The sequence below is a fragment of the Plecotus auritus genome (assembly GCF_963455305.1).
Source record: "Plecotus auritus genome assembly, chromosome: 2".
NCBI lineage: Eukaryota > Metazoa > Chordata > Mammalia > Chiroptera > Vespertilionidae > Plecotus > Plecotus auritus.
In genome coordinates this window covers 82,098,662-82,114,950 of record NC_137771.1, presented here as the reverse complement: position 1 = coordinate 82,114,950, position 16,289 = coordinate 82,098,662, and the positions used below count along the sequence as shown (strand labels likewise).

Below are 16,289 nucleotides of genomic sequence, written 5' to 3'. Positions count from 1 at the left end.
ATGAATGGAAATGATACTAAATGGAAACTCAGATTTCTGGAAGAAATGTAAAATTAGGGAGCAAACATTTTTTTAAAATCCGCATTTTTTCTCTTAATTTCTTTAACTGTGTAAGGCAAAAATTATATGTGATAGGTTTCTCGACTATCTAAATGTAATACATATAACAATAACAGCAATAAAATGCCAAGGAAGAGGGGTGGTAAATAAAACTATAAAGTAGCAAGATTCTTAAATTTTCACAGAAAGTGGTACAAAATTAACACAAAGTAGAATGTAAGAATAACATATATCACTAGAGGCCCGGTGCATGAAAATTCATGCACTGGAAGGGGGATTCCTCAGGCCTGCCTCCTCTCACAGTTCAGGACCCCTCAGGGATGGGAGGCGACCAGGCGATCAGGGGAAGGCGACACCCCATGACACCTCTGCTGCTGCCACTGCCAGCAGCGCAAGCCTCGGAGGGGATGGAGGGGATAAGACAATGGTTACCTGAGCCTCAGGCCGGCCTGGGGGGCTGAGAGGACTGGCGGACTCCGGAGGCAGGCATGTGGAGCAGCTGGGCCCACCTGTGGGTGGGGCCAGCCTTCCGCGCGCCTGCTTCCCCATCAGGGCTGAGAGGACTGGGCACCGCCACCTTGTGGCTGTGGGCGCCGCCATCTTTGAGGGCGTGGCAGTCATTTAGCATATTTCCTCCATATTGGTTGTGAACACCACCATCTTTGAGGGTGTGGCAGTCAATTAGCATATTCCCTCCTTATTGGCTGTGGGTGCCGCCATCTTTGCGACAGCGTGAGGGTCAATTAGCATATTCCCTCTTTATTAGATAGGATAATCCCAAGAGGAACCACTAAGTAACAAAGAGACAGAGATAAAAAGCCAACAAGTAATTAAACTGGAATTCTAACAAACATTCAATTAACCCAAAAGAAGGCAGCTTTCGAAAAGAACAAGAAAACTAAGGCAACAATAAGCAAGTGGGAGTACATAAAAGTAAACAGCTTCTGCACAGCAAAATAAACCATCAACAAAATGAAAAGGAAGCCCACTGCATGGGAGAACATATTTGGCAATGATACATCTCATAAAGGATTATTATCCAAAATATATAAGGAACTCATACAACTTAACAAAAGGAAGACAAACAATCCAATTTAAAAATGGGCAAAGGACCTAAACAGACACTTCTCCAAAGGGGACAGACATATAGATAGATGGCCAAGAGACATGAAAAAATGCTCAGTCACTAATCATCTGAGATGCAAATCTAAACGACAATGAGATACCATCTCACACCTGTCAGAATGGCTACCATCAACAAATCAACAAATGATAAGTGCTGGAGAGGATGTGGAGAAAAGGGAACCCTAGTACACTGCTGGTGGGAATGCAGAGTGGTGCAGCCATTATGCAAGAGTACGGCATCTCCTCAAAAAATTAATTATGGAACTGCCATTTGATCCAGTGAACCCCTTTCTAGGAATATATCCTAAGAAACCAGAAACAGTAATCAGAAAGAATGTATGCGCCCCTATGTTCATAGCAGTGCAATTTATAATAGCTAAGACCTAGAAATGGCCCAAGCCCCCATCAAGTACACAAGTGGATAAAAAACCTTTGGTATATTTACACCATGGAATGCAGGAGTAAAAAATACTGATCTCTTGCCCTTTGAGACAGCATTTAAGGACCTGGAGAGTACAATGCTAAGCGAAATAAGCCAATCAGAGAAAGACAAGGATCATATGATCGAACTCATATGTGGAATCTAATGAACAAAACAAACTGTTGAACAAAACAGATCCAGAGACATAGAAATATTGAATAGACGGAAGGCGGGGGAGGGTGGATGGGTGGGACAAGATCAACCGAAGAACTTGTAATGCATACATGCATAACCCACGGACACAGACAATAGGGTGGTTAAGGTGGGGGGTGGGCTGGTAGGGAGGGAGTGGGTGGGGGGAAGGGGCATATGTAATACTTCCAACAATAAAGATTTTTTTAAAAATAAATTTTAAAAAAATCATAGAAGCACTATTAATATCTTCCAGGAGATAACATAGGAGAATTTCTATGAAGCCTAAGGAGAAGCAAAGGTTCCTTGGGTACAAAGAACAGTATAAATAATGGGGGAAATTTAATGAATTCAAAATTCTTGTAAGACATGTATCATTCAACGTATTCGGTTTCAGAATTCATCAAGAGTTCCTGCAACTCAATAAGACAACCCAATTTTAAAAGGGCAAAAGATCTCAACCGAGACCTCAGAAAGGACGATAATACTCATGTCCAATGAGGGCATAAACAGGAATACAACATGAGTCACCAGGGAAATGCAAATTCAAATTACAATGATATACCACACCATACACAAAGCAGAATGGCTACAGTTTGAAAAATGACAATCAACTACTAGTAAGAATGCACAGTAACAGAAATGCCCACACACTGTTGGTGGGAATATAAAATGTTACTCCCACCTCCACTTCTAGGTATCTACCCTAAGAAAAATAAATATATGTCTACAAAAAAGGTATAAAAATGTCCACATCAGCTTATTCATAACAGTCAGACAAAAAGAAACACACACTGAATAACTGTATTGATGTGAAGTTTTAGAACAAGGAAAACCAATATATAGTGGAAAAAATGAGAATAGTGATTGCTCCAGGGGTAGGAGGCTGTGAGTATTAACTGGGAAGGAGCATGAGCAAACTTTCTGGAGGATTGGAAATGTTCAACAGGGGTTTGGATTATACAGATGTAAACATTTGTCAAATTATTAAATGGTACACACCTAACAATTTTATATTTTACTACATGAAAACTCTTGCTAAATTAAAAAGCAACAAATATTTTAGTTCGCGCAATGTATGCTGAAGTATTTAGGGGTAAGTATACTGATTTAAGTCTTAAACTTACTTTGAAATACACCCCAAAAATAAGATGAATATTTATTTGTTAAAGCAAATAAGATAAAATACTATAACCTAAGTGCTAAGAATATGTGTTCATTGCATAATTCTTTGAACATTCCTTCTGTTTGAAATTTATAATCAACTGTGGAGAGGGGGACAAAAGGAAACAAAAGACTCATTTATGGATTTCTGTAGGGATGTTTCTTCCCATCTCCAACCTTAGCCTTATTTTCTTCCCTTCAGACTCTTTACAACACCAAGGACACATCAAGTGAATAACCTGTATCTCATGTCAACGCATTAAGCCACATACTTACTAGTTCTTTATATTATTGACCTTGAACCAATTTTATTTTATTTATTTTGAAGATTTTCAAAATTGCTTTTTGGAGAGAGAGGGAGAAACATTGATGGGAGAGCAGAACATGAATCAGCTGCCTCCTGCAGAGGATTGAGCCCACAACCTGGCATGTGCCCTTGACCGTGAATCCAAGCAGCAACCTTTCAGTGCATGGGAGAAGGCCCAACGAACTAAGCCATACCAGCCAGGGTAACCTTGAACCAATTTTAAATTTGATTTGTAGTCACCAAAATTTTGACTTGATTATCAGAAGTGGTTTCCACAAATCTGGGAGAAAGTAAAAAATTATAACTGGATGCATAGAGATGCCTCAACTTAAACACAACCATCATCAAATCTTACTATTCTATATAATAAAAGGCTAATATGCAAATTGTCCCCTTGACTGGGAGTTGGAACGGGAATTCAACCAGGGGGCGGGCGGGCGGCCAGCCAACCTCCTGCGTCCCCTCCCCCAAGCTGGCCGGACCCCACTCTTGGACAAATTTCATGTATCAGGCCTCACCGCCTCGGCCAGCCCTCAAACCCAGGCTTCGTCTGGAAGGTCATCCAGACAGTCGTCCAGAAGATCGTTCTGCTGTTCAGTATAATTACCATATTAGCTCTTTATTATATAGGATACATATATGTATGTATTATCTTTGTAATACCTTTACATAGGTTACCTCACGTGAGGTAGAGGTCTATTATTGTAGATAAGAAAACTGAGGCACGGAGATAATATGGCCTAATATCATACAGCTATGAAATGGCAGACATCGTATAGACATAAGCCAAATATATTTCTTCTTTTTAAAGAGAAAGAAGCTGATGCATAAGAAGTTAATTTGATCAATGTCATTCATACCAGTAAGGAGCACAACTGTATCTGACATGACAATATCAAGCAATTAAATGTCCCCAAATGCAATCTTATTATATATTACTTATCTATTAAACACACACACACACACACGATATGCAGAAAATTTGGGGAAGCCACCCGTTAGTACCTATCTCCTCAGAACTGTGGAGACTGTAACTCCAATGTGGAACAGAGCTCGGGGCAAGAGGAGTTGGGTGAAGAGAGAAACCAAGATGGCGGCATAGGTGAAGACCTAAACTGCTGCCTCGCACAACAATTTCAAAACTACAGCTAAAAGACTGTACGGACATCATCCAGAACCACAGGAAAGCTGGCTGAGTGGAAATTCTACAACTAGAAGGAAAGAGAGGGGCACACGGAGACTCAGAGGAGCTACAAAAGGGTGAGGTACAGAGACACGCGCGCGGAGAGGACGGGCGGCTGAGTGCCTGGCTAGCTTTCTCTAGCAGGAGAGAGACGGAAGCTCCCAACTACACTGAACCCCAGTTCCGGGCGAGACCCTGGGGTCCCAGACTCATACGGAGGGAGTCTGGACTGTCGGGAAAAGAGAGGAGCGCACGGAAAGTCAGGGGAGCCACAAAAGGCAGAGGTCTGAAGGCGCGCGCGCGGTGCGCACAGAGAGGACTGACTGCTGAGTGTGCCGCTGGCTTTCTCTAGCGGGAAGAAGGCGGAAGCTCCCGACTGCGCTGACCTCCAGTTCTGGGCGAGAATCTGGGAATCCAGATTCATTGGGGGAGAAACTGAACTGTCTGGCAGCAGGCGAAACTTGAGGGCGGCTTTCTATCAGAGGTGCTTGCAGCAATTACTGAGGGACACTGAGACCCAGAAGCCTCATAGGGAAGGGCTGATGGGAAGTCAAGGCTGTCTGCTCAGCCCTGAGACTCCGCCCCATCCAAGCTGAGCACAGAGGCTTTTGCAATTAGAAGTTCTCCCAGCGTAGACACAGCTGATCCTCACAGCCAATTGGCCTGGAGGTCAATTCCTCCCAGAGATACCAACAACAATCAAGACTTAACTACAACAAGGCTGTACACACAGTCCACAAAGGGGTGCACCAAGAGTGTCCACCTCAGGTAACTAGGGAGACTGGGCCATATAGGACACTTAGCACACAAAGCTACTCTATCAACTCAGGGAAGGAGCGAAAATGCGGAGACAAAGAAACAGATCAAAAATGAAAGAAACGGAAGAAGGCAAACGACTGGATATAGAGTTCAAAACCACGGTTATAAGGTTTGTCAAGAATTTTCTCGAAAAGACTGATAAATTTAGCGAGACCCTTGAACATATGAAAAAGGACCAACTAGAAATTAAGCATACACTGACTGAAATAAAAAATATTATACAGAGACCTAACAGCAGACTAGAGGAACGCAAGAATCAAGTCAAAGATTTGAAATACAAAGAAGCAAAAAACACCCAACTGGAAAAGAAAAAAGAATCCAAAAATTTGAAGATAGTGTAAGGAGCCTCTGGGACAACTTCAAGCATACCAACATCAGAATTAAGGGGGTGCCAGAAGAAGAGAGAGAGCAAGATACTGAAACCCTATTTGAAGAAATAATGACCGAAAAATTCCCCCACCTGGTGAAAGAAATAGACTTACAAGTCCAGGAAGCGCACAGAACCCCAAACAAAAGGAACCCAAAGAGGACCACACCAAGACACATCAGAATTAAAATGCCAAGAGCAAAAGACAAAGAGAGAATATTAAAAGCAGCAAGAGAAAAACAGTTAATTACCTAAAAGGGAGCACCCATACGACTGTCAGCTGATTGCTCAACAGAAACTATGCAGGCCACATGGGAGTGGCAAGAAATTTTCAATGTGATGGATAGCAAGAACCTACAACCAAGATTACTCTACCCAGCAAAGCTATCATTCAGAATTGAAGGGCAGATAAAGAGCTTCACAGATAAGAAAAAGCTAAAGGAGTTCATCACCACCAAACCAGTATTATATGAAATGCTGAAAGGTATTCTTAAAGAAGAAAAGAAGAAAAAAGTAAAGATAAAAATTATGAACAACAAATACATATCTATCAACAAGTGAACCTAAAAATCAAGTGAATTAAAAACCTGAGGAACAGAATAATCTGGTGAATATAATAGCATCAGGGGCATAGAAAGGGAGTGGACTGATAATTCTCAGGGGGAAAGGGGTATGGGGAGTTCAGGAAGAGACTGGACAAAAATCATACACCTATGGATGAGGACAATGGGGGGGAGGTAAGGGCAGAAGGTGGGGTGGGAACCAGGTGGAGGGGAGCTATGGGGGGAAAAAGGAGAAACAATTGTAATAATCTGAATAAAGATTTATTAAAAAATAAATAAATAAATAAATAAATAAATAAAAATAAATAAATAAAAGCAGCAAGAGAAAAACAGTTAATTACCTACAAGGGAGCACCCATATGATTGTCAGCTGATTTCTCAACAGAAACTATGCAGGCCAGATGAGAGTGGCAAGAAATATTCAAAGTGATGAAGAGCAAGAACCTACAACCAAGATTACTCTACCCAGCAAAGCTATCATTCAGAATTGAAGGGCAGATTAAGAGCTTCACAGATAAGAAAAGGCTAAAGGAGTTCATCACCACCAAACCAGTATTATATGAAATGCTGAAAGGTACTCTTTAAGAAGAGGAAGAAGAAAAAGGTAAAGATAAAAATTATGAACAACAAATACATGTCTATCAACAAGTGAATCTAAAAATCAAGTGAATAAAAAATCTGATGAACAGAATAAACTGGTGAATATAATAGAACAGCCTTGGGCAAACTACAGCCCGCAGGCTGGATCCGGCTGTTCTATCCGGTTCTCTTGCTCTCCCCTCCGCTCCTTTACTTTGAATTTATATTAGTTTACACAAACACTCCATCCATGCTTTTGTTCCGGCTCTCCAGTCCAGTTTAAGAACCCATTGTAGCCCTCGAGTCAAAAAGTTTGCCCACCCCTGTAATAGAATCAGGGTCATAGAAAGGGAGTGGACTGACAATTCTCAGGGGAAAGTGGTGTGGGGGGTGCTGGAAGAGACTAGACAAAAATTGTACACCTATGGATGAGGACAGTGGAGGGTTGTGGTAAGGGCAGAGGGTGGCGTGAGAACCGGGTGGAGGGGAGCTATGGGGGGAAAAAAGAGGAACAATTGTAATAATCTGAACAATAAAGATTTATTAAATTTTTTTTTTAAAAAAAGGAGATGGGTGAGGCATCCTGGGATGTGAAATTGGCAGTTGGCCGGAATGAAGAGAGGCAGCCCAGATCAGGGAGAAGGTAATAAAGAGGTGTGGGGAGTTAAGATTTTCATAAAGTTAAGATTTTCATAAAGTTTCTAATAGTTAATATACCAGATAATAAGGGCTAAAGTAAAGAAATTAATTTTAACTCCCCCAAAATGTCTCAATACAGCAAAGTCACACTAAACACAAACCTACAACACAGCTAAATTAAACTCCAAGTATCAACCTGAGATTTCGGCTGAATATGTTAGAAATGATATCTTTAGAAGTTCATACTGAAGGGAAATAAGCAAAATTCACAAATCTGTCATTTGGTAAACACCAAACCAAACTAATAATTGTTGTCATACAGGAAGAAACTTTAAAAAGCTAAGGCCACGAATTTTACTGAGAAATATAAAATTTGTCTAAAGAAAAAATTCATGCTATATTAATCAGATATTAATTTCCTTATGGATATATGGTAAGACAACCCATTTCTTAAATGTAATTAAGTGCTTTAATGACAAAACTGGTTTGCTAAGAAAATACTACATTTTATACACTATACAATTAATGGCACTCAAGGCTTTTTCTTTCAGATAGTAGAATACATTAATACATTCCCTCTCTCTACAACACCCCAGCAGAGCAACAAGTAGACTCTAAGGGAAAAAACAGGCCCCAACACCAGTAACTGAACCAAGGGCCCTGGCACAGATATCACAAAACAGATTATATGACAGAAAGTCCAAACTGTCAAAGAAGTCATGATTCTGGTGAGTTGTACCTCTGGAGAGAGGCACAAGTACAAAACTGCTAAAAAGGAAAAGGGGAGATAAGGAAAAAATGAAAAAGATTTCCCAGGCTTTGCAATAGACATGAAGAAAATTAATATTAGTACATTCAACAATTTCAATCAAAGCATGATTTCACAGTCAACAGAAACTGTTAAGAGAATATCGCATGTTTAAAAACCTAAATATATACTCCTGAGAAAGTCATGAATCAATGAGAAAGTCACAAATGAAATTTTAATTAAAAAACAAATGACAAATGAAAGCACTATGTATCAAAACTTAAATGATCCAGCTAGGCTGAAATTCATTTATAAGAAGACTGAAATGAGACCTGCATTCAACTCAAAGCAAGTAGAAAACAAATAGAGCACCCTATAGAAAAAAATTTAACCAATCTTCAATAAGTCCCTCTTTTTCAAACTTTTATGTTCAGAATATATAAGGAACTCTTCCTAATAAAAGAAATAACGCAACAGGAAAAAAAATAAAGAGAAAACCCAAATGGCCAAGAAATTCACAAAAAAATATCTCCCCACCTCTAGTAAATAACAAAATGCAGACTAAAACTCCAATGGCATGCCACTTCACAGCCATCACATTGGTAAAAATTTTTAAACCAACAAAATCAAGTGCTAATAAAGGTAAAGAAAAAGCAGATCTACCTACTGTCATGTGGAATGTTAAATTATAAAACTACTTTGAAGAGCAATGAGGCAACATCTAAGGTATTTGAAGATGTATATCATCCCTTGTAATCAAACAATTCCATTCCTACAAAAATAGCCTAGAGCAAATGCTGCAGGTGTGCCAAGGGAGAAGTACATAAATATTCCCCTTAGCATGTTTTAGGAATCAACACAAATGTACCCTGCAGAATGAATTGTGGTAAATATTCACACTGGATAAACATATTATAGTAAAACTAAATAACCTAGCGTTATCTATCACAACACTGATAAAGTTCACAAGTAATATGAAAAGGGCAATTGAGATGAATACAAACCATATTAATCCATTTATATAAGTTTCAAAAACTGGCAAAACCTAATCTATAATAATAAAAGCATAATATGCTAATTAGACCAATGTCCTTCCGGACAACCTTCCGGATGAAGCCGGGGTTGGGAGGGTCAAGGTGGCCACTGGGGCAGGTGAGGGCCAAGGAGGAAGCCACCGTGGCGGCGGGGGCCAAGCCCCTTGCACGAAATTCATGCATGGATAGGGTCCCTAGGCCTGGCCAGCAATCAGGGCCGATCAAGGCCTTCCGGCTGCCAGCCAGGGCCTCCCTTCATTCCACACTTACCCTGGTGATCAGCGCACGTCATAGCGAGCAAAAGAACTCCCAAGGGGAAACTTTGCATATTAGCTTTTAATATACATTGAATATTCTAAAAGTCAAGTAATTTCAATTGTAATTCTTTTACTAAAAGAATTATGGCTTTTTGCCTGGCTGGTGTAGTTCAGTGGTTGAGTGTCGACCCGTGAACAAAAAGGTCCCTGGTTGATTGCCAGTCAGGACACATGCCCAGGTTGTCCACTCAATCCCCAATAGGGGGCATGCAAGAGGCAGCCGAATATGTGTCTCTCTCTCTTATTGATGTTTCTATCTATCCCTCTCCCTTCCTCTCTCTAAAAATCAATGAAAACATGTTTTTTAAAAAAGAATTATGGCTTTTTAATGACACCCATGAAATTTTTAGTACTACATTAGGTTTTCTGTGTTTCCACAGTGAAGGTGGTTTAAAAAGCCTAGTAGTATTAAACACACACACACACTTTGAAGGAACTGTTCCAATGACAGGTTATTTTTGTGTTTGGTTTCCTTAAACCCCACCCCTCCAGATCTCCTCTCACCACCTCAACACACCAAAGCTTTCAATAAACATCAAGAGTGTTAAGTATATAACCCTACCTCCACCTCTGCAGGTTTAGTTGCCACAAAGCGTGTTCTTTCTCGTCTCATCTTGCCTCCTCCACCACCTACTCCAGAAGGTACACCATTGGCTGCAGACATACTGAAATTTGGGTAAGAAAAACCACTAAGCAAAAAAAAAGAAAGAAGAAAGAAAGAAAAAAGAAAATCAAAACAAATGATATATTACTCAGGTTCATAATTCGGTAACTAACAGAATACCCAAAAATTAGCACTGCTAAGAAATAAAAAATGTACAGCTGAATGTGATTTTAAAAGCTGATGAATACTTTGTGCATAAAGTTTCTATTTTTAACCTGTCTTAATTTTCCAAAAGGCACATAAAAATCACATACAGAACTTACAATTTACGTACAAAGAAGTTTTGCTATAAAGATGACATTACCTTTCTCGTTCTCTATTTTGTCCTGGTGTCATACTTTTTTCATATCCAGTCTAGAAAAAAGTGAAACCGTATTTAAACGCTGGCATATTTAAATTTCTTTTTACTTTTTCCCATCATGCCCTTTTATTTTATTCCTCCATACCCTCTTCAACCTGCACCACCTCTGCCACCAGCAATCACAACACTGTTGTCCCTGTCAATGTGTTCTTTCTCTTTTTTGCTCAATCCCTCCACCATCCCCAGCCTCACCTCCACCCCCATAATTTTCTTAATACCATCCTATCTGTGAATTTTAATATTTGGAATCAGGAATTTGAGGGTGTTTAGTTAATGAATCCTAAAATTTGCAACTTAGAGCCAGCCTTCTGAATTGTAACTAAGCATTAATGTGATTACATATGCACATAAAATGTCACTGAGTACAAATGTACTTTAAACAAAATGGTACTATACAAAGTTAATACACTCACCAACCACAAAATTACATTTACTTCTCTTGTTATGACATATTAAATGTGTAAATTTATAAGGATATTCCTTTTGAAATGATTCTCAGAATCTTACCTCTTCCCAGAAGCACATCAAAATTATAACTAAATTATAAAATAATCAACCTAGATAACCATCTGAAGACTAGAAGACAGGGATGTCCACTTTCACCACTCTTATTCAAATAGTACTGGAAGTCGCAGCCACAACAATCAGGTAAGAAGAAATAAAAGGCGTCCAAATTGGAAAGAAGTAAAACTGTCATTATTTGCAGATGACATGATACTACAGAGAACTCTAAAGATTCCACCAAAAAATTACTAGAACTGATAAACTAAGAAATTATAATCCCATTTACAACTGCATCAAAAAAATAAAATATTTAGGAATAAATTTAACCAAAGAGGTAAAAGACCTGTACTCAAAAAATTGTATCATTAAAGAAATTGAAGATACAAATAAATAGATGCATATGCCATGCTCATGGAGAGGAAGAATTAACATTGTTAGAATATCCATACTACCCAAAGCAATCTATCAAAATACCAATGGTGTTTTTTCACAAAACTAGAATAAAAGACTCCAAAAGGCCACAGTAATCTTGAGAAAAAAAGAACAAAGTTGGAGGTATCATGCCACCTGATATCAATGATATATTTACCAGGCTACTCTAATCAAAACAGCATGGTATTGACATAAAACAGATACAAAAATCAATGGAATGCAATAGAGAAATCTATGCCTATCTAGACAATTAATATATGATAAAGAAGGCAAGAACACAATGAGGTAAAGACAGTATTCATTAAATGGTGTTGGGAAAGTTGGATATATACATGCAAACAAAATAAATAAATAAAACTAGATCAGCTTCTTTTTAGTAACATCTTTGACATTTCTTTTAGCAATATTTTTTCTTACACAGTTCCTCAGGAAAGGGAAACAAAGGAAAAAAAACAAATGGAAATCTAACTAAAAAGTTTTTGCACAGAAAAGGAAACTATCAACAAAACAAAAAAACAACCTACTAAATAGAAAAAGATTAATTGCCAAAATTAATAAAGAACTCATACATTCAACACCAAAAAAACAACCCAATTAAAAACTGGGCAGAGGATCTGAATAGATACTTCTCCAAAGAGGACATACAGACAGCCAATAGACATGAAAAGATGCTCACCGTCACTAATCATCAAAAAAATGTAAATTAGAACCACAATGAGATACCATCTCACACGTGTTAGAATGTCTATCATCATTAACTCAAGAAACAAGTGCTAGCCAGGCAGTGGAGAAAAGGGAACCCTCGTGCCATTAGTGGAAATGCAGACTGTTGTAAAGCCACTATGGAAAAACAGTATGGAGGGTCCTTGAAAAATTAAAAATGTAACTGCCTTATGACCCAGTGATTCCACTTCTAAGTATATATCTGAAGAAACCCCAAATGCTAATTAGAAAGGATACATGTACCTCTTGGGTAATGCAGCATTACTTACAATAGCCAAGATATGGAAGCAACCCAAGTGCCCATCGATGGATAAGTAGATAAAGTTGTGATACATATATAAAATGGAATATTAACTGGGACATAAAAAAAGAATGTAATCTTACCATTTGCTACAGCATGGATGAACCTAGTGGGTATCATGCTAAGTGAAATATGTCAGAGAAAGACAAATACCATATAATTTCACTTATATGTGAAATCTAAAAAATATACAAATAAAATAGAAACAGACTCATAGATACAGAGCATGCTGATGGTTGCCAGAGGGGAGGGTGGTTTGGGGGACTGGATGAAAAAGGTGAAGGCATTAAGAAGTACGAATTAGTAGTTACAAAATAGTTATGGGGATGTAAAGTACAGCATAGTATTAAAGTAACTATGTATGGTGCTGAAGGGGTTGGGGGGGGGGGGGACCTGAAATATCAGGTTGATTACTTTGTAAAGCATATAATTGTCTAACCACTACACTGTACACCTGAAACTAAAACAATACTGAATGTAAACTGTAATTGAAAAACTTGAAAGTACTTAGAAAACGCATGCCAAAGTACTCAGAGACAAACAGATGTGATGTCTAAAATTTATTTTCAGGTAGTCCAACAAACACAAAAGGCACACATAAAAAGCAAATCCAACAAAATTATTTAATCTAAGCATTAGTACATACTAGTATTTACTAGTAAACACTAACTTGGGATTTGATTATGATGCCAGCCATTTTAAAGTGTCCCAATTCATAATCATCACTAATTCACAAACTGTAGGTATGATCTGCAATGGTAGAGTACTTATATGTCACATTATTTATTCTTATTCAATTTAATCAATATTCAAAGACTAGTGAAAATAAACACATACTCACACTGTGTTTTTTATCTATTCTTTGATTAGTCTTCTTTAATTCACCAGATGGGGTCAGAGATGGTTTAAAATAAGCAGTTCGATTTGCTGCTATGGATACTGGCTTTGGGGTCATGAGCCTCTGAACTGGGGGATACTGACAGACCACCTTATAGGTAAAAAGAAATCAGACAAACCTTCATTTTCATACATTATCGGTGATACATAGCAAAAAATTATTTCACAATAGTTAATGTGACCTAGAGACTATGAGTACTTCTCAAAGAAATACCCAGTAAATGCAAACAAATACTAAGAAAACTGATAGTAAGAGAACCAAAGGTGTGTGTATGTGTGCGTCTCTGTTTATTTATACACCTACATATATATAAAATTCCAAAATAATTTCAGACTAATTTATTCCAGACTTAATGACTACACGTACACACACACAAAATAGGAATTATATTCAAAACTGTTTCACAAATCTAAGGTTTTATAGGATGAATTTCAAATATATAAACTAAAGTTGATTTTGCCACATTTCCCCCCAAATTACTATCTAAATTTTCTTCAGCTAGATATTTTTAATCCAGCAATGAAAATATTTTAATTGCTAAAAATGTGAGCAAATCTCTGTCCAAGTTAACTTTATTGTTTTTAAAAACCAAATGAAATTCTTACAATTTAAGTCTAACTAGTAAAGCATTCCAAATCTTAAAGTGAACTGGCTTTATTGTCTAAGAACCCAAGTATTTTTTGTCAACAATCTATTGCTACACTGAACACAGTAAAAATCCTGTTGGTTTAAGACAGTGGTTGGCAAACTGCGGCTCGCGAGCCGCAGTTTACCGCTCTGTTGACTAATGAGTTTGCCGACCACTGGGATAGGGGCTTAATCACAAGGAACAACAACAGCCTGTAATTATTGGAATCGAGAGTCTAGGTCAGTGGTCGGCAAACTCATTAGTCAACTCGCGAGCCGCAGTTTGCCAACCACTGGTTTAAGAAGACTATAAAGTCTAGAGCATCGACTCTGTCCAAAGATTGTAATACTATAAATACAGTCCTTTCCCTCAACAGCAGCTGTGAACAGCACTGAATTCCTAGGCAAAGCCTCTGTATGGTTACTACTTCTTCCCTAAATCCTCATCACAAGTGTGATCCTGCAACTCTGATTACATCTGTGAAAGATGAACTACAATATTGTATCTGTCCATTATAATTCTTAACAGCCATTAGTAAGACTTTATTGGTATTACATGCAACCATTAATAAAAATGTTTGTTGATGAAAACTTCTATTATGGCATAAGTTTTAAAACTTACTTCTTTTTATGCAACTGATATAAAATAGGAATCTGAGAAAAGCAGCTAATGGATTAATCCCACCACAGCAGATAATAATGGGTCCCCTCTCTTGCCTGATTACAAATGTCTAGATAATTCTAAAAATGGAGAAGCAACAATACCTCAAGGAAAACACTCAATTTTAGCTTTCTTTTCTGCATTAGAATTTTAATAAAAATAATTCTATTTTACCAGTATCTCAAATACAGTCCCCAAATTAATTCAGAGAGTTTTGACAATTTCAATCAATTACTTCTGAGGGAACATAGTGTTGTAGTAAATGCTTCTACAACTAAGGATCTGGGAATCTGCTTCCCCTGAAGTTAACTAGCCACAAATATAACTAACAAAATTTACATCTTTTAAACACTCTCAAGCATTTTATTTTTTCCACAGTAATCTCCAAAACTAATTTTAATAAAGAGAATATACTAAAAAGGGCTCTCAATATATAAGCTATATCATAATGTTTTAATACCTCTGATATCTTGAAGAGTATTTTTGGCTGACTGATGCCAATTTGAAATTCTATTACACACAATAGGCTTGACATAATGTCTGGTAATAAGGAAAGTTTGCAAAGATAACTATGTTCAGTCAGCGCTTCAGTTCACTGAATTTAAAATTGCTGAATACTTCAAGCTCTGTTCACTCCTATTTTTATTTATCAAAACGTAAAAGTTACTTATAAAGACTGCCAAGATGCTAAAGGTGGAAATGCCAAATAACCAAAATATAATGACTGAGCACTTACTACATATAGCATTGTGCTAAGTCCCTCACAAAAGGCAAAAATGTGCAATTTCTTAAAATCTTATTTTTCAAACACGTTTCCTATGAATATCAACTAAATTTGTCTATTTCCTAACTTAAAAATACACAAAACAAAACTGCTGATACTGCCCGGCCTGCGTGATTCAGTGGTTGAGTGTCGACCTATGAACCAGGATGTCATGGTTCGATTCCCAGTCAAGGGCATTATGCCCAGGTTGTAGGCTCGATCCCCAATGTGGGGTGTGCAGGAGGCAGCCGATCAATGATTCTCTCTCATCAATGATGTTTCTCTCTCTCTCTTCCTCTCTGAAATCAATAAAAAATAAAAATAATTTAAAAAGCCGCTGATACTTTACACAAATAAATGCTAAAAAAGCCTTACCTTTTCCCTTTTGGCCTGAAAATCTGTGGTGGTATCTATCCCTCTCCTATCAAGAGGCTGAAGAAATAAAATACTATTAGAATAGATGGCAAACTTTGAAAAATACAACTTTCATCACCAATATATAAAAATCTATCTTTTTTAAGATGTTAAAAAGTCAACTTACAGAATTCAGTGGAGAAGAAACAACAGATGGAATTCTTTTTGCATCCTGTTAATTTTTAAACAATAACAAAATTAAGACGTTTCATTGAACTCAAATTTTGTTACACTTCTGCTATTAATTGTGATTTTAAACATTTACCGCTAAAGGGCTTGACATCTTCTCTAAAGATTGCAATATTCGCCGAGCTGTTGAACTAGTCACACCATAGTATTCTGCATTGACTTGTTTAGCTTTCATCTGTCTTCTGAATGGTACCTATAAGGTAAAACTTATATTATTTATTGGAACTGTAAACT

General features: G+C 37.7%; 1 protein-coding gene across 1 annotated transcript in view; it reads right to left on the bottom strand.

Moving 5' to 3' along the window:
• The window catches only part of NUP153 (nucleoporin 153), a 79,268-nt gene that overhangs the window by 23,681 nt on the left and 39,298 nt on the right, over positions 1–16,289 (bottom strand). The window contains exons 6-11 of the mRNA XM_080658281.1: positions 16,132–16,248; positions 15,994–16,038; positions 15,828–15,884; positions 13,345–13,491; positions 10,487–10,536; positions 10,081–10,207 (exon numbers count right to left, since the gene is read on the bottom strand). Of these exons, the coding sequence (XP_080514407.1) occupies positions 10,081–10,207; positions 10,487–10,536; positions 13,345–13,491; positions 15,828–15,884; positions 15,994–16,038; positions 16,132–16,248 (543 nt within the window). The remainder of the gene's footprint in view (positions 1–10,080; positions 10,208–10,486; positions 10,537–13,344; positions 13,492–15,827; positions 15,885–15,993; positions 16,039–16,131; positions 16,249–16,289) is intronic.